Raw genomic sequence first — 18,815 nt, 5'->3', positions numbered from 1 at the left:
CAACACTTTAACAGCATCATCTTTTAGGATTTGAAATAGCTCAACTGGAATTCCATCAGCTCCACTAGCTTGGTTTGTAGTAATGCTTCCTAAGACCCACTTGACTTCCCACTCCAGGATATATGGCTCCAGGTGAGTGATCACACCATCATGGTTATCTGGGTCGTTAAAACCTCTTTTGTAGAGTTCTCCTTTGTAGTCTTGCCGCCTCTTCCTGGTGTCTTCAGCTTCTCTCAGGTCTTTGCCATTTCTGTCCTTTATTGTGCCCGTCTTTGCATGATATCCCCTGGTACCCACAGTTTTCTTGAAGAGATCTCTAGTCTTTCCCATTCTGTTGTGTTCCTCTTTCTTTGCATTGTTCACTTAAGTGGACTTTCTTATCTCTCCTTGCTGTTCTCTGGAACTCTGAGTTCAGTTGAGTATATGTTTCCCTTTCCCCTTTCCCTTTCACTTCCCTTCTTTTCTTAACTATTTGTAAGGCCTCCTCAGACAACCACTTGCATTTCTTTTTCTTTCGGAGTTTTAATCACTGCCCCCTGTACAATGTTGCGAACCTCTGTCCATAGTTCTTCAGGTACTGTCTACCTGATCCAATCCGTTGAATCCATTTGTCACATCCACTTTATCATCATAAGGGATTTGATTTGGGTCATACCTGAATGGCCTAGTGGTTTTCCCTACTTTTTTTGATTTGAGCCTGAATTTTGCAATAAATTGCTCATGATATGAGCCACAGTCAGCTTCTGGTTGGGTTATCCATTTAAATAAATTTTTTTTTAACATTTTCTGTAGGTGAGAGTTGTTAATATTTTAACATCTAACATTAGGTGAATACTTAGTGCTGTTCAGTGCTTTATTTAAGGCCTTGTAACAACCTATGTGGTGATAGATGTTTTTCCCCATTTCATAGTTAAAGAAACTGATACTCAGATTAAATTACTTAAGTTCACACAGTGAATAAAATGATTGAAATCCAGAACTCTCTGACTCCAAAGAATTTGATTTCATTTTGGCAAAACGTTGCTTTTTAAGCTTTAAATTTTATAATGGAGTATAAGCATTTCACAATGTTGTGATAGTTTCAGGTGGACAGCAAAGGCACTCAGCCATACCTCTACGTGTATCTATTCCCCCCAGCTCTATTTTTAGTTTTTTATGGAACTTCCATACTGTTCTCCACAGTGGCTATACCAGTTTACATTCCTACCACTAGTATAGAGGGTTTCTTTCTCCACATTTCTCCGACATTTTTTTTTTTTTTTATACATATGCTCTCATACAAGGTTTATTTATCTTCCGGAAATAACTTTGTGTTCTTATAAATTGTTCTGAAGTTTGGCTTTTTTTACTTAGTTATGTATTTTGGGCTTTCTCTGTATCATTTCACTTGCAGTTACTTTACTTTTTTAATGACTGCATATCATTTTATAATTCACTTCTTTAATTTTTTATTGCATGTTTTTCTCTTAAAACTGTGCTAAATATCCTTGTAAATAAAATCTGAATTTTTGTGCAGATATTTTTGTGAGCTAAATTCTAAGAAGTAGAATTTCTGGGTATAAAGTTTGGCTACTTAGAATTTTAATATCTTGTTGCCAGATTTGTTTTTCAGTAATTTAACATTTCTACTAACAGCATTAGAGAACCTGTTACCCTACACTCTTACGTATAGAATGTGGTTGTTTAATTTTGTCATCCTGATACCTGAGAAGTAATAATTTCAAATGGCTTCATTTATATTTTCTGTTATTAGAAAGGGAAACCTTTTCCTTTCAAATCATTATCTTCTTCAGAGGCATCTGAGAAACAGTGTTAAATAGCATTGTTGATATTAAACAGCCTGGTTTGTGTTTGACCTATGCGGGAATACTTCTATATTTCACTATTAAATACTCATTTTTGAAATTTCCAAAACTGATTATAAGATCAGTTGATTTCGTTGCTCAGTCGTGTCTGACTCTGTGACTGCATGAACTACAGCATGCCAGGCCTCCCTGTCCATCACCAACTCCTGGAGCTTGCTAAAACTCCTGTCCATTGAGTCAGTGATGCCATCCAACCATCTCATCCTCTGTCGTCCCCTTCTCCTCCCGCCTTCAATCTTTCCCACCATCAGGGTCTTTTCCAATGAGTCAACTCTTCCCATCATGTGGCCAAAGTATTGGAGCTTCATCTTCCGTATCAGTCCTTCCAATGAATATTCAGGACTGATTTCCTTTAGGGTTGACTGGTTGGATCTCCTTGCTGTCCAAGGGACTCTTGAGAGTCTTCTCCAGCACCACAGTTCAAAAGCATCAGTTCTTCGGTGCTCAGCTTTCTTTGGGACTTCCTTTGTAGCTCAGTCTTAAAGCATATGCCTGCAGTATGAGAGACCTGGGTTCAATTCCTGGGTCGGGAAGGTCCCCTGGGGAAGGAAATGGTAACCCGTTCCAGGATTCTTGCCCAGAGAACCCCATGGACAGAGGAGCCATGGGATCGCAAAGAGCTAGACACGACTTAGCGTTATCTTTCTTCTTTCTCACATCCATATATGACTACTGGTAAAACCATAGCTTTGACTAGACGGACCTTTGTAAGCAAAGTGATGTGTGTGTGTTTTATAATGCTGTCTAGGTTGGTCATAGCTTTCCTTCCAGGAGGCAAGCATCTTTTAATTTCATGGCTGCAGCTACCATCTCCCGTGTTTTTGGAGCCCAAGAAAGTAAAATCTGTCACTGCTTCCTCTTTTTCACCTTCTATTTGCCATGGAGTGATGGGACCAGATGCCATGATCTTAGTTTTCTGAAGGTTGAGTTTTAAACCAGCTCTTTTACTCTCTTCTTTCACTCTCATCAAGAGGCTCTTTAGTTCCTCTTTTCTTCTTTTCTTTCTGCCATTAGAGTGGTATCTCTGCATCTCTGAGGTTATTGATATTTCTCCCGGCCATCTTGATTCCAACTAATGATTCATCCAGCCCAGCATTTCGCATGATGTACTCTGCATAGAAGTTAAATGAGCATGGCCAGAATATTGGAGTGGATAGCCTTTCCCTTCTCCAGGGGATCTTTCCAACTCAGGGATTGAACCCAGATCTCCCACATTGCAGGCAGATTCTTTACCAGCTGAGCCACAAGGGAAGCCCGAGAATACTGGCGTGGGTAGCCTATCCCTTCTCCAGCGGATCTTCCTGACCCAGGGATTGAACCGGGCTCTCCTAAATTGCAGGCGGACTTTTTATCAGCTGAGCTATGAGGGAAGGCCCCACACTTCATTAGAGGTATTTTATTGATAATTGTCTAATAATAACCATGTATTACATGGTTATTGGCCTCTTTGAATTTTCTATCTGTAAAATTTAGGATTCAGTCAGGAAAACAAAACTTATACCAGGTACTTCAGTAAATAGGATTTAATTGGGGGAAATATGTTCAAAGGTTTTTGAAGGTCTAGGAGCGAACAGCGGAAGGTGAGGCAACTCAGAGATTAGTAACTCCATGGAGCCTCTGCCATCTGGAAGCCCCACAGGGCTGAGGAAGGCTCATTGCATTCTGCAAGAGAGACAGACAGAGGAAGAAGTCTGAGCCGAGAGAGGCACACGTCCAGATTTCTCCCTTCTTCCCGCCTCTCCGTCTTGTGCCAGGACCTCCCATTGCACAACAAAACCAAAAGCCAGTTAGCAGGAGCATGCCCGGAAAATACAGTTTGCAGAGATCAGGTTCTAGCCTGTAAAGGACTGAGAATGTGCCTGTGAGCAGAAAGTGGGATGATCTGTGTGCTGTCTCTTGAAATGTCAGTTTTATTAATTTGCGTTTATCTTTAAAAGAAATAAAGGAGCCACTTCATTTATTTTCAGATTCTTCTCATAGTTTTTGTAATTTCATCTTAGCTTATGGTGATTTCTCTTTTCTAATTATAGATCTTATGTACTTTATTTCTTTTATTATTTGTCATTGCTAAGCTCTCCTTTTTAATGCTGTCAACATTATTTCTTCGATTTTTAATTTATCTGATTCATAAATATTTTAAATTTTTTCTTTTCAATTTCCCCTTTGTACTTTCCTTAGTTTTACATTGTTCTCCCTTTTCTAACTTCTAAACTTGAATTTTAATAAATTAAAAAAAAATTTTTTTACTTAGAAGTAAATTTTTGAGCAAAGTAAATCTTTGAGCAAATTGAGCTATATATCATGGATCTTGATAGTGTTTTACTTACTGTTATTTCCAGGATTTCTTTTAGATTAAAAATTTTTTTTGGCCTGTGCATTTTGTAGAAATGACTTGATTTTTTTCCTTTAAATAATTCTGATTTTTTTTCTTTAATTGAAAGAAGCTAGATAGTGGAGTTAGTATGCCCTGTATCTATTTTTGAGAAAATTTATACAAATTTTTATAGCCCAGTATTATCTAATTTTAAAAAATATTCTTCTAAAAATAGATATTTTCTAGATCTCCAGTGTATAGAGTTTTATATATGATGATAGATCAAACATATTAATCAGTAAATTTCTTGTTCAGATACTCTATTATTTATTTTTTTGGTTTAGTCTATCATAGGTAGAGATGAGTATATTTAATTCTCCCACCACTTTTGATGTATTATTGCATCCCCTCATTTTTTCTTTTTGTTTGGATGCACTGATTTCTAGAATGAAAATAATCACAACGGTTATATATCGTGAGTGATATTCTTTGGCATCATACTTTGCCCTTCCTTGTTTTATATTTTGTGTCTAAAATTCAGTTTTCAATCATTTGAATATAATGACTGTGGAATTTTATTGTTCATATTTTCATGGAGTGATTTCTCCTACCATTTTTTGTTGTTGTTACATGTTTTTTTACTTTACTGATATTTCTTATTTATCGTGTACAATGAAGTCTTTCCCCTTCTGATTTGATAATAATTTTCCTTCTTGTAGATGTTTAACAGGTAATATTTTTATGTACTGCTTAACAGATGTTGTTATTTTTATTTTGAATCACTTAAAATTGTAAAATTTTCTTTCCTTTTTTAGTGGACAATGTTATCTTTCTTTAAAAATTATTTTTGTGATAGAGGAAGCCTGCAAAGTCTGCCTTTTTAAACATTCATTTGTTTAATTTTTGAAGCTTAAGAATTATAAGCTTAAATCTGTATCTCTTTATTTATAAACTTTTTAGTTAATGCTGTCTATTGACTTATATATGAAAGGTTAAGCAATGAGTATACTTTTTATCAATCTCTCACTCTTGATTTTTGTTCATATTCTTTGGGATTTTTGTCTAGTTTATTATAGTTAAATTATTCCTACTTTCATATTTTGTAGCTCTTCTCTGAAAAGTTAATATACTTATATTCTGTTTTGTAAACTTAACCACAGTGGTTTTATTTTCAAGTTCTATTATTCTTTGCCTGTGATTAAATTTTTGTAAAATTAAACCAGATATTTTTACTTTTTTTATTTCTTACTCTATCTGTAGCCTTCAGCATCAGTGACTCTGACTGCTGGTAAAATTCCATTATGAGGAACATTATTAATCATTTAAACAGGATTCTGTATAATAAAGCCATTTGAATGTCTACAGATGGCTTGCAGATGAGATGTTATTTTGTTTATTAGGTTATAAGGAATTATCTTCCAGAAATTATCCTAATCAACAGATATTTTATGCTTTGGCCAGTGCTATGCCAGAACTAAAAAGCCATATCTTCAAAGTGCTATATAAGTTTTATTATAAATGTCGAAATGCATCCTTTTTTGTTTGTTTCTTTATCAAGCATCTGTTAACATTTTACTCATATCTCTATATAACAAACATTCCAGCAATGTGTCTAATTCTCGTTATACACCACCCAGACATTTTCTTGCCCACTCACTCATTCCTTTCAGGCAAGTGCTTCTTACTGCATTGTGTACGGCTCTGATCCTTCTCTTGTTTTATCAGTTGAAGATAGACCTGTTTAGTTTTCCTTCCCCGTCGTAATTGGCATTGCTTCATGCTGTCTAACCCAGGGATCGAACGCAGGTCTCCCGCCCCACTCCAGTATCCTGGCCTGGAGAATTCCATGGACTCTATAGTCCATGGAGCCGCAGAGCAGGACACGGCTGGGCGACTGTCACTCGCTCACTCATGCTATCTGATTCCAGTTTGAAACAATTTTAAAACATCTTTCAGTGGCATATTTTCACTTCATGGTTTTATATCACCATTAATACATAAAATAGTGAACAAGGAGACACAGTACTAACCCTCATGGAGCTTCCATTGTAGTTGAGATCTTAAAAAAAAAAGAAACCAAATATACACGCAAATAAATAATTATTTTAAGTGCTCAGAGAATAGCAAGGATGAGACCTGCATGAGATTTAGCTGGATCCTAATGGAAGAGATGGGTCTTACCATGTGAAAGAGAGGATCAGCTCCCAGGAAGAGAGAATGTTCAGGAGACTAAAGACCAACACTCCTAGAATTTGTTCAGCTGGACAGAAGATGGCAAACAGAAGCTGAATGGATAGACAGAGGATACGTAGTTTGAGACACTTTGGGTCTCAGAAGGAAGTTTGGGTTTTCCTTTAATGAAAAGCCTGTATCCTGTTTTATGCAGGCGATGGCAGTTTCTTTTGCTACTTTAAGGAGAACGGAAAGGAGCATCAGTAGGAGAGGACACCACTTAGGTCTAAACCGGAGACAGTCAGAACTTCCACAGGGTGGCAGTGACTGTGAAGAGAAGGGGTAGATCTTGGCAGACTTCCGAGGGAGAGTCAGAAGGACTTGCTCATTGTTCATGTTCGGCGGTTGCTTCAGCTTCAGAAGAGCAGAGATTTTTTACGAAGAGAGGGGGTATTTAGTAGCCTTATTAGGTTGTTAGTAGTGGGATGGAGCAGATTTTTGTTAAAGATACAAGATAAATGGAAAGTTCTGATAGAAAGCATAAGGAGTTTTCTAATCACAGAGCAGGAGTTCTTGACAGTACAGGATTTTACAGATTGTGCCCTGGGTCAAAATGGAAACTACTGAGGTCACTCTGGCTTTGACAGTTGGGGTGATAAGGTATTCCTCAGGAGGTTTTGACTTTCTACAGTAACTACAGTGAACAGGGCTATTAGACAGGATGAGGTGTGCTGTCCTGCGAGGTGGAGGGTAATCTGACCTACTTGTGTGACTTTTTTTTGTGTGTGTGTGACCTTTAACGTTAGCTTCTAAGAAGATTTCTCCCTAGGCTGCAAGGACTCCTACATAGAAACACAAAAATGTATTGCTACAAAGCACTTAGAGAATATTTATTTTTTGAAGATAGAGGATATTTGTTTTTTTGGGAAGGAAATTGATTCTTCTCACTTTATTTTTGGTAGCCTTAACATTCTGCACATTCTATATAGAATGTTTTCCTAACACTGTATTTCTGAGAGTGAAAATATCAAATGAAAAAGACAGAGCTACAACAGTTACTAGGGCAGCTTAGATTATATTTTAAACCCACGTTTGTATAGTTTTTTGTTTTTGTCTTTCTTAAATTTTATATTTTAATGAAAGAGCTACATCAGTTTTAAATGGCTTTATGATATCAAGAGCATCTTAGTACTCAAGGTTTTGAATTTGAAAGTAAATATGATGAGTTCATAGGCCACCTGTCTTATTTTGTGTTTGTAAAAGCAACTGAAATTTTACAACTAGAAATGACCTTTTTCCCTAAAGAAATGTCCTCAAAGATTACTTTTTTTAAAGAACATATACTGCAGTGTATCAAACAGAAGAATACCCAGTTAGACCCTGGAGAGTTCTGAGTGTGACTAAGAATTCGCTTCCTTTAGATTATCCTTGTGATTTAGGTACTTATTAGATTTTGTTTTAGGATTACCTTGGAATACTAACAGTAACGAAATTAATGCTGTTCATTCACAGATCAAAAGTAATAGTGTACAGAAATTACTTTTGAGAAATAGCTGAACATACCTTATCTGTTTTTGTTTTTTTTTTTTTGTATCTTTAATATGGATCCTCTCTGACCAAGAAACTGAACTTGTTTCTGAATGGGATTTTGAAGACCTATAGGGAAGAGCATTCTTCTGTTGCTTTTTCCCCCAGTACTTATATGCTGGAAAGTCTAATAGGGAAGAGCATTCTTCTGTTGCTTTTCCCCCAGTACTTATATGCTGGAAAGTCTAATAGGGAAGAGCATTCTTCTGTTGCTTTTCCCCCAGTACTTATATGCTGGAAAGTCTAATAGGGAAGAGCATTCTTCTGTTGCTTTTCCCCCAGTACTTATATGCTGGAAAGTCTAATAGCAAATGACTTGTTCTTCCAGCTGTGTCTCTATGCCCGCTTGTCCCAAATCCAGCTTTATGTGTGTCTGCTGTGGAAGCAATGCATAAGCTAGAAAAACCATGGAAAACTGATGGTGTATAACTGATTTATTAAGAGAAGAGAAAAGGTAGAAACCTAGGGAATTCAAGTATATAAGACGTAGGCAGCAAAAGGAGAGCAGGTATAAAGACTGCGAAGGAATTTGTAGGAAGGGAGGAAGGAAGATCAGTATGTTCGAAGAAAAGAAGCCATAGAAACCAAAGAGGAGAGTTTTGGGAAGTAGTGAGCCAGCGGGTCAGATGCCGCAGAGAAACAGGTTAGAATGAGGATGGTAAGTTTCTGTCGCATTTGACTGTTAGGAAGTGGTTACCTTACTGAGACAATAGAAAAGTGTGGGCAGAAGCAGTGTATCAGTGTTGGGAAACAGACAGGAAGTGGTAAAATGAAGACCGCAAGAGTGGATTCTCTGTCAGTCCCTTTATCCTGTCCTGGTGTTCTGCACACTCTCTGCTTAACTGAATTCTGAAGCGTTTGTACTTGAATTTAAAGATGTTATATACAAAACATTCATATAACTTATTGCATAATTGCCAGAAACCTGTTATTTTTATATTAATGTAATAATTTGTGTAAAACTAAATGTTTAAAGTTCCTGAACACAACTAAATGGAAACCTCTAATACAAATGCTAATTTTATTTCTTATTTTTCAAAAAGTCTTGGCTACTTATGATTCAGCAGACGGAACAGCTCAGCAGGATCATGAAGACGCATGCAGAGGACCTGAATTCTGGGCCCTTACACAGGCTCACCATGATGATCAAAGATAAGCAGCAGGTGAAGAAGAGTTACACAGGTGTCCATCAGCAGATAGAGGCAGAGATGATCAAGGTTTGTCTTTCCACTCTGGGCTTCTTTCTTTAGTGTGAGTTTAAATTCACTGAGATGCTGTATCCTGTTTGACTTTAAAAAGTGTTTAGTCACTATTTCCTGGTAAGAAATAGATTTCAATGTCTCTGGTAAGTAGTATCTTATTTTTATTGAATATAAAACATTATTGATTATAAGATATGTGATTATATATTCCCACGAAAGAAAAAAAATACTGCCAAAATAAATTAGTTGGGATACTTCTAAATTTTCTTCACAACCAGTGTCTATCCCTTCTGCCTAACTTTTTACAGTGGTTTTAATTGTGAAAATTTGCAACTGTACAGAAGAAGAGAGAATAATTAAATGAACTCCCATTGACCTATCCCAGAGAAGGCAATGGCAAGCCACTCCAGTACTCTTGCCTAGAAAATCCCATGGATAGAGGAGCCTGGTAGGCTGCAGTCCGTGGGGTCACTAAGGGTTGGACACGACTGAGCAACTTCACTTTCACACATTGGAGAAGGAAATGGCAACCCACTCCAGTGTTCTTGCCTGGAGAATCCCAGGGATGGGGGAGCCTCGTGGGCTTCCGTCCGTGGGGTCACACAGAGTCGGACACGACTGAAGTGACTCAGCAGCAGCAGCAGCAGCAGCAGCATTGACCTATCCGTCCATCTAGTCAGTGTTTTGGTTTGTTTTTTTCATCTGTACTCTCACCTACCTTTCTTCTACATTGGATAATTTTATGGAAAATTCCAGTTTTTTAAATTTTATCTAAATATTATTTATTGATAAATAATTACTGTTTAAGAAAACTATGTTATCATTAACTCACCTAAAAATAAAGATAATTCCTTAATATTATTAATTATCCTGATTGTGCTCAAATAATTGTTAAATGTTATTTTTGCAGTTGGTTCATTTGAATCATGATCCAAACCTGGCTTATACATTGCCTTTGAATAATCTCTTTTAATCAGTAGGTTCCCCTTGCCACCCCACTTTAAAAATGCTATGCATTTAAAGAAATGGGGTAATTTACTCAATAGCATTGAATTCTTTCATTTTGGGTTTTGCTGTTAGCATCTTGTAATGCAGTTGCATGTATTGCTTTATCCTTCAGTTTTCCAGCAAACTGGAAGTTAGAACTGGAGGCTTGGTAACACTCTTGCTGTCTGTTCCGGGCTGGTATAGATTTCCTGCTTTATCCTTCAGTTTTCCAGCAAACTGGAAGTTAGAACTAGAGGCTTGGTAACACTCTTGCTGTCTGTTCCGGGCTGGTATAGGTTTCCTGCTTTATCCTCCAGTTTTCCAGCAAACTGGAAGTTAGAACTGGAGGCTTGGTAACACTCTTGCTATCTGTTCCGGGCTGGTATAGATTTCCTGCTTTATCCTCCAGTTTTCCAGCAAACTGGAAGTTAGAACTAGAGGCTTGGTAACACTCTTGCTGTCTGCTCCGGGCTGGTATAGATTTCCTGCTTTATCCTCCAGTTTTCCAGCAAACTGGAAGTTAGAACTAGAGGCTTGGTAACACTCTTGCTGTCTGCTCCGGGCTGGTATAGATTTCCTGCTTTATCCTCCAGTTTTCCAGCAAACTGGAAGTTAGAACTAGAGGCTTGGTAACACTCTTGCTGTCTGTTCCGGCCTGGTATAGATTTCCTGCTGCTTCATAACAAGAGGTATTTATATCTGCTAATCGGTTCCAGTGTTGCCAGCCTGGTCAACCTATTAAAAATTTTCTCTTCAGCCTTTCACCTAATGAAGCACTTGATGTCCACTGCTTAGATCCATTAGTTCAGTGGAGGCTGTAAAATGACAATATTTTACTTCTGTCATTCCTAATGCAATTATTAGCAGGGATTTTCAGTAGAAATTTTTCCGGTATCAGCTATTTGGTTGCCAGGAGATATAGATCATGGAAGAAAAGTAGGATAAATACTTGCTTCTAGACATTAATTTGCCAGTTTACCAACAGTGAATTGGTTCTTTAGTAACTTCAGAAGTGAAGATTTCCATTTTCCAATCCAGCATGTAAGAACCTCGGAAGTTGTCACTCCATCCTAACAGCAAATAAATATCTGAACAAACTGAAAAATCAGCAACTCTTCTTAGATCCATTAGAGAAGATAGGTCACAGAGCAAAATCAGTTCCCCAAACTGGACAAGTGAATATAGAGAATCACAGCTAATCAGAGCAACGTCAGACTTGAGAACAAGTGTTAGTGCAGTGACAAATCCTGGATGCTCTGATGGTTGAAAACTCCAGGAGGACCTACTCGTTGAGAGGTCTTCACACTTGTGAATTTTACCTCCCGAATCTCCGCCAGGTTCTCATGATGAATATAGGGGAAAAAAAACAAACAACTCATGATCTTGGCAGTGGAAGAGGAAGGGAACAATTTTGACATAGGTTAGAACATTCTGTTTGGAGAAGGAAATGGCAACCCACTCCAGTGTTCTTGCCTGGAGAGTCCCAGGGACGGGGGAGCCTGATGGGCTGCTGTCTATGGGGTCACACAGAGTCGGACACGACTGAAGTGACTCAGCAGCAGCAGCAGCAGAGCATTCTGTTCTTAACAAGGTCTGTCCTCAGAAGAAGCTGTTGAACTAGAGCCTAACTGACCTGAGGAAAGGGCAACAACTGTATGTTGTCTATAAGAAACCCGCTTTATATATAAAGACAGACAGATTAAAAGTAAATGGATGGAGAAAGATATATCATCCTGACCCTAATCCAAAGAAAGTGGGAGTAGCTGTATTAATTTCAGATAAGACTGACTTCAAAGCAAGGACGTTTATCAGGGATAAAGAGGAGAGTTACACAATGTTGAAGGAGTCAGTTCTCCAGGAAGACAGTACAGTCCTTAATGTACATGTGCTTAACAGCATGGCATCAAAATATTGGTAGGACTGCAAAAACTGTTAAAATTGTAGGGAGAAATGGGTGGACCTCCATTGCAGTTGGAGATTTTGGTACCTTTTCCCCACCCCCATCAGAAATGGACAGATGCCGCAGACAGAAAGTGAGTAAGGATGGAGTGAACTCAATAATGTCCTTAATCAGCTAGATACGGTGATATTTCACGCAAAGCTAGGTACTTCACGCAAAAACAGGGGAATACACATTCTTCTCAAGCTTATATTGTGCAATTCAGCAAGATATTCCACATTCAAGGTCATAAGCTACATCAAAATATATTTACAAGAATGAAATTGACACAGTAGCTGCTCCTGCTAAGTCGCTTCAGTTGTGTCCGACTCTGTGTGACCCCATAGACGGCAGCCCACCAGGCTATCCCATCTCTGGGATTCTCCTGGCAAGAACACTTGAGTGGGTTACCATTTCCTTCTCCAATGTGTGAAAGTGAAAAGTAAAAGTGAAGTCGCTCAGTCGTGTCCAACTCTTCGTGACCCCATGGACTGCAGCCCACCAGGCTCCTCCGTCCATGGGATTTTACAGGCAAGAGTACTGGAATGGGGTGCCATTGCCTTCTCCAATTAGAGTAGAACTCAGTGAAAATGAAAGCATGAGACTAATTGAGAAAAGTCAACAAAACCAAAATAAGAGAAGGTGAATAAAATCAACAAGCCTCTAGCCACACTAACCAAAAAAACCAGTGTGGGTACAAATTACTAATATCAGAAGTGAAAGAGGAGACAGCACTATATATCCCATGGATATTAAAAGGATAATGAAGGAATAGTCTTTAATCAACTCTGTATCCATAAATTTGATAAGCTGGGAGAAATGGGAGTGTGCCTTGAAAGACACAATTTGCTAAAACTCGTATAAGATGAGATGGACAGTCTGAACAGGCATGTATCTGTTAAAGTAATTGAATTGATCATTAATGACCTTCCAAAACAGAAGGCACTAGGCCCAGATGGCTTCAGGCTCAGATGCCTTCACTGGAGAACTCTGTCAAACATTTAAGGAAGAAATTGCACCACTTTTCTATAAACTTAGCTCAGAAAAAGAAACAGAGAGAAACTTACTAATTCCATTCTACAATGCTAGTGTTATCAAACACCAAAAGCAGACAAAGATACTAGGAAACTATAGGCCAATGTCTCTCATGAGCGTCGATGCAAAAATCCTTGACTATTAAGAAATAAAATCCAACAGTGTAGAAAAAGAATTTACACACCTTGACTAAGTGGAATTTATTTCAGGTGAGAAAGTTTGGTTCAATATTTGAAAATCAATTAATGGAATCCATTATATCAGCAAACTAGAAAGAAAAATTACGTGAGCATATAAACAGATGCAGAGAGAGCATTTGACAAAATCTACCACCGATTCGTGATTGAAAACTCTCAGTAAATTAGGGATAAAGGTGAACCTCCTCAACTTGATAAAGGATATTTACAAAAAACTTCCAGCTAACATCATACATAAATATGAGAAATGTTTAACTTTCCTGCTAAGATCAGAGCAAGACATGAATGTCCCCCCCTTGCCCCTGCTTGTTAAAAAAATCCTGTCAATCTGAACTAATGAAACAAGACCAGGACAAGAAATAAAATGTATACAGATTGGGAATGAATGTCATTGTTTACAAATGACATGATTGTTTATGTAGATAATCTAAGAGAATCAACCAAAAACTCTTGAAACGATCAGTTATAGCAAGTTTGCAGGAAGTGGCAACCCACTCCAGTATTCATGCCTGGAAAATCCCATGGACAGAGCCTGGAGGGCTACAGTCCACGGGGTCACAAAGGGTCAGACACAACTGAGCGACTTCACTTTGTAGGATACAGTGTCAGCATTCAAAAGTCAGCCACTTCCCTATGTATTAACAGTGAACAAGTGGAATATGAAATTAAAGGCACAATACCATCTACATTAGAACCTCAAAAAATGAAATACTTGGGTATAAATCTAACAAAGTATGTACACGCTCTATAGGAGAACAATGACAGAGGTCTGATGAGAGAAATCAAAGGGGAAATAATTGTTATCCTGTGTCCTCAGTATTGTCAAGATATCAGTTTTTCCCATTTTTCACTATAGATTTAATACACATCCCAATCAAAATCCCAGCAAAAGCCGAACTGATTGTAAAATTCATATGAAATAGCAGAAGACCCAGAATAGGCAACAGAATATGGAGAACAAAATTGGAAGACCAGCATTATGTGACTTCCAGATTTATTATAAAGACACAGCAATCAAGAGAGTTTGGCCTTTGTGAAAGAAAATAAACAGATAAACAAATAGATCAGTGAAACAGAATATAAAGTCCAGAAGTAGATTCACATAAATATAGTTGACTGATCTTTGAAAAAAAAGGGCAAAGTCAGTGGAGGGGAGATCAGTTAATATTCTCAACAGATGGCATGGGAACAGGGACGAAAAAAATGCGCAAATAGTGAATCTACACACAGACTGTACAGCAGTCACAAAAGTTAACTCAGAATGGACCACAGACCTAAATGTAAATTCTCAAACTGTGAAACACCTAGAAGATAAATAGAAAACCTAGATAGCCTTGTCGGAGAAGGCAATGGCAACCCACTCCAGTGTTCTTGCCTGGAGAATCCCATGGATGGAGGAGCCTGGTAGTAGGCTGCAGTCTGTGGGGTCGCTAAGGGTTGGACACGACTGAGCAACTTCACTTTCACTTTTCACTTTGACACATTGGAGAAGGAAATGGCAACCCACTCCAGTGTTCTTGCCTGGAGAATCCCAGGGACGGGGGAGCCTGGTGGGTTTCCGTCTGTGGGGTCACACAGAGTCGGACACGACTGAAGTGACTTAGCAGCAGCAGCAGATAGCCTTTGGTTTGGAGATGATTGTTTTAGATAGAACACCAAAGGCATGATCCATGAAGAAATAATTGATAAGCTGGAATTCATAAAAATTTAAGACTTCTGGTCTCTTTTCTGTCCTTCCTTTTTGTCTCTCTTTCTTAAAAAAAAAAAAAAAAAAAGTGTTTATTTTTGGCTGTACCTTACGGCTTGTGGGATGTTAGTTCCCCAACCAGGGATTGAACCCAGACCCTCAGCAGTGAGAGCACAGAGTCCTAACCATAGGACTGCCAGGGAATTCCCTCTTTTCTTTCTTTTTTAAAAAAATTATAATTCTACAGAAATGTGTGTGACATGTGTGGCATACAGCAAAGGAACAACATGAGTTTTCATTCAGAGAAATTTTACTTACTTTTACTTGCTTTGATGCCAGTCAAAGTATGAAACTGTGACTCTAGTCTCCAAGGGTGTGGCATCTTCTTTAATACAGAATTAAGGGGAAAGGAAGAGCATTGAAAGTGAAACTCAGTCGGGTCTCATGCACAATCTGGGTAGTCTATAAGCAAGCAGTCATGCAGGTGGAAGTGTCTGTATTTCTTGCCTGCTACACACACACACACACACACACACACTCACACACACACACTCACTCCTCAAAACCTCCCCCCCCCAAACCACACTTCTACAAAATACAATAGCAGTAAACTGCAATGGGCAGTCATGCAGATGGAAGTGTCTGTATTTCTTGCCTGCTACACACACACACACACACACACACACACTCCTCAAAACCTCCCCCCCCCAAACCACACTTCTACAAAATACAATATCAGAGGAATGAGCTGATCTGTAAACCGGGAGAAAAAGTTTGCAAAGACATTTGATAAAGGGCTGTTATCTAAAATGGACGAAGAACTTCAGTAAGTCTACTAAGAAAAGAAGCAACCTTAGGAAAAAATAAACACATCACCAAAGAAGATATAAAAATTTGCTCAGATTTAACGCCATCAGGGAAACGCAAACTAAAGGAACAATGAGATACCGCTGCACATCTATTAGAACGCCCCAAATCCGGAACACTGACGACACCAAATACTGGTGAGGTTATGGAGCAACCGGAACTCTCATTCATTGCTTGTGGGATTGCAAAATAATTCAGCCACTTTGGAAGACAGTTTGGTTGTGTTTTATAAAAATAGTCTCACCGTAGGTTCCAAAAATTGAGCTCCTTGGTATTTATCCAAAGGAGTTGAGAACATATGTCTATGCTGAAGCCCACACATAGTTTGTAACAGCTTTATTCATAATTGGCAAAACTTAGATGCCACCAAGATGTCTCTTAGTAATGAATGGATAAACCGTGGTGCATCCAGACAATGGAATATTATTCAGTGCTCAAAGGAAATGAGCTACCAAGAAAGATATGGAGGAACCTTAAATGTATATTACCAAATGAAAGAACGTGAAAGTGTTCATTGCTTAGTTGTGTCTGACTGTCTGCAATGCTATGAACTGTAGCCTGACAGGCTCCTCTGTCCATGGGATTCTCCAGGCAGGAATACTGGAGTGCACTGCCTTTCCCTTCTCCAGGGCATCTTCCCAACCCAGGGATTGAACCCAGGCCTCCCACAATGTAGGCAGATTCTTTACCATCTGAGCCACCAGGGAAGCCCACTAGGTGAAAGAAGCCAATCTGAAAATATATATGATTCTACCTGTATTGTATTCTCGAAAAGTCAGAACTGTGAAGGTAGTAAAAAGATCGTTGGTTCCTAGGGGTTCGTGAACAAGTGGAGCGCCGAGGGTTTTATGACAGTGAAACAACTGTGCGTGGCCCTGTAGCGGTGGGATACATGTCATTGTATGTTTGTTCAAAATCCTAAGGTATACACCACGAGTGGAACTTAATGCAAACTGTGTACTTGTGCAATAATGGTATGTTCTCATAGGTTCATCAGTTGGCGTACAAACAAACTCGAGTGGGGTATGTTGATGATCAGTGAGGCTGTCCACGAGTAGGGATAAGGGACAAATGGGAAATCTCTGTACTTTGTGCTTTGTTTTGCTGTGATACTAAAACTGCTGTAAAAGGTAGAGTCCTTTAAAATGTTAACCAGTGAGGTTTTCTTTTAAAAGGAAATGATTTGAAGTCATTTCTGTCTATATCTGTATCATGAGCTTCCCTGGTGGCTCAGTCTGTAAAGAATCCACCTGCAACGCAGAAGATGCAGGTTCGATCCCTGGGTTGGGAAGATCCCCTGGAAGAGGGCATGGCAACCCCCTCTGATACTGTTGCCTGGAGAGTCCCGTGGACAGAGGCGCCTGGTGGTCTGCAATTCATAGAGTCGCAGAGAGGCGGACACGACTGAAGCGACCTATCATGTGTCTATCATAGCTGTTGACATTTTTGTTCACTTACACAGTGCCGTCCTCCATGCTGTCCAGAACCTTGGTGATGCAGAACTTGTTTAAAGTAGGCTCTGGGACCTTCTTCCAAGTTGCTTATATCCCTTTAGCAAGTTTTTAATGCTGCTGATTTCTTAACTCTTCTCAAAAATCTTATTACATGTTTTTCAGATACCATCTAAGATTCTCAATTTTTTCTTGAATGCTTTTTATGGCTGACTGCAGAGTCCAGGACTTGGATTTGTCAAGCCTTTCTGCAGAAATAATAATCAAGTTAATGTGTGCGTGCCGTGACCACTGTCATGAGTGCTGCCTGGCCAACATTCATTAGACGCATCTTTTCAGAGATGTTACAGTGTAAAAAAAACTCATATTAGAACTGATGAATTATGACCACTCGGAGTTATTCTGTATGATTAAAATGAGTTTTTTAAATTCGCATTTTTGTTAGAGAAAATATTTCTGTACATAGCAATAAATTATTGGCCTTTAAATTTTAGGTAATGACAGCACTAGTTTATGATTTGCTCTTCTTTTTAAGAAATGTTTTTCTTTTTTTATATGCTTTTGAATTTATCACCAATTTCTAAGCTAATTTTAGTTTATTGTTTATAATTAAAGAGCACTCTGACTCATAAGCAGTGAAAGATGCATCAGTTAATGCTTTGAAATTTAAGTTCTTGACAGATGTAAATTTAAGCATTTAAAAATCTTTTTGCATTTCTTTTTTTTGACAGGTTACAAAGACAGAATTAGAGAAATTAAAAACCAGCTATAGACAATTAATAAAAGAAATGAATTCCGCCAAAGAGAAATATAAAGAAGCTGTAGCTAAAGGTATGGCGCAATTAGGAATAATGTTTATTGTAGTGACTTTTATTTTTATCATTTGAAAGTTATCTTTATAAGTGGTGAAATAAATCCACTTAGACCGATTTGCATATAGGTATATTAAAATAAACCTAAATAGACAAATTATCAAACTGAATTCTTTTTTCTTTTTGAGGTGGAAACTATTTTTGAGTAGTTCATACTAAATAGAATTATGTAGTACTTCTGATAGGGTGCAAAGAATGTTTAAAATTCTCCCTCAGCCTTCAGATATACTTATTGAATTAAAAATTAAATAAGAAAAATAAAGTCATATTTGTTTAGAAGCCTTTATTGATCCTCTTTTTACCTGTATTTAAGTACCATTAAAATCACAAGTCATTTTATAGCTTAGTTTTGCTTTTATAGCTAGATTTTATTGTCCTAAAATTTTCATAATACGCTTTGGAAGTAAATGGAAAGAGAAATGTTATGTTTTTGACAGTGATTTCTGGTCATAGTTGTAAATGTGACTAAATAGTCTTCATATTTCGATTTTTTTAATTATAAAAGTTTTTTTTTCTAGTACTATATAAACATTATTAGCAACTCTTGTGGGGATGGAAATGGGCACCGACTCCAGCGTCTTGCCTGGATGATTCTATGGACAGAGGAGCCTGGGGGCCACAGTCCTTGTGTGCCCCAGTC

General features: G+C 38.1%; 1 protein-coding gene across 4 annotated transcripts in view; it reads left to right on the top strand.

Annotated features, from left to right (window-relative positions):
• FER (FER tyrosine kinase) overlaps positions 1-18,815 on the top strand; it is a 467,424-nt gene that overhangs the window by 89,404 nt on the left and 359,205 nt on the right. For all 4 annotated transcript variants that reach the window (XM_088838427.1, XM_055430188.2, XM_088838426.1 and 1 more), the window contains 2 exons: positions 8,982-9,155; positions 18,035-18,134. In XM_088838427.1, coding sequence (XP_088694553.1) covers positions 8,982-9,155; positions 18,035-18,134 — 274 coding nt within the window. The remainder of the gene's footprint in view (positions 1-8,981; positions 9,156-18,034; positions 18,135-18,815) is intronic.

Source organism: Moschus berezovskii, chromosome 8 (assembly GCF_049115385.1).
Source record: "Moschus berezovskii isolate FMDL1 chromosome 8, NW_MosBer_1.0, whole genome shotgun sequence".
Classification (NCBI taxonomy): Eukaryota; Metazoa; Chordata; class Mammalia; order Artiodactyla; family Moschidae; genus Moschus; species Moschus berezovskii.
The sequence above is the reverse complement of the archived record's forward strand: the minus strand, read 5'-3'. Positions and strand labels throughout refer to the sequence as shown.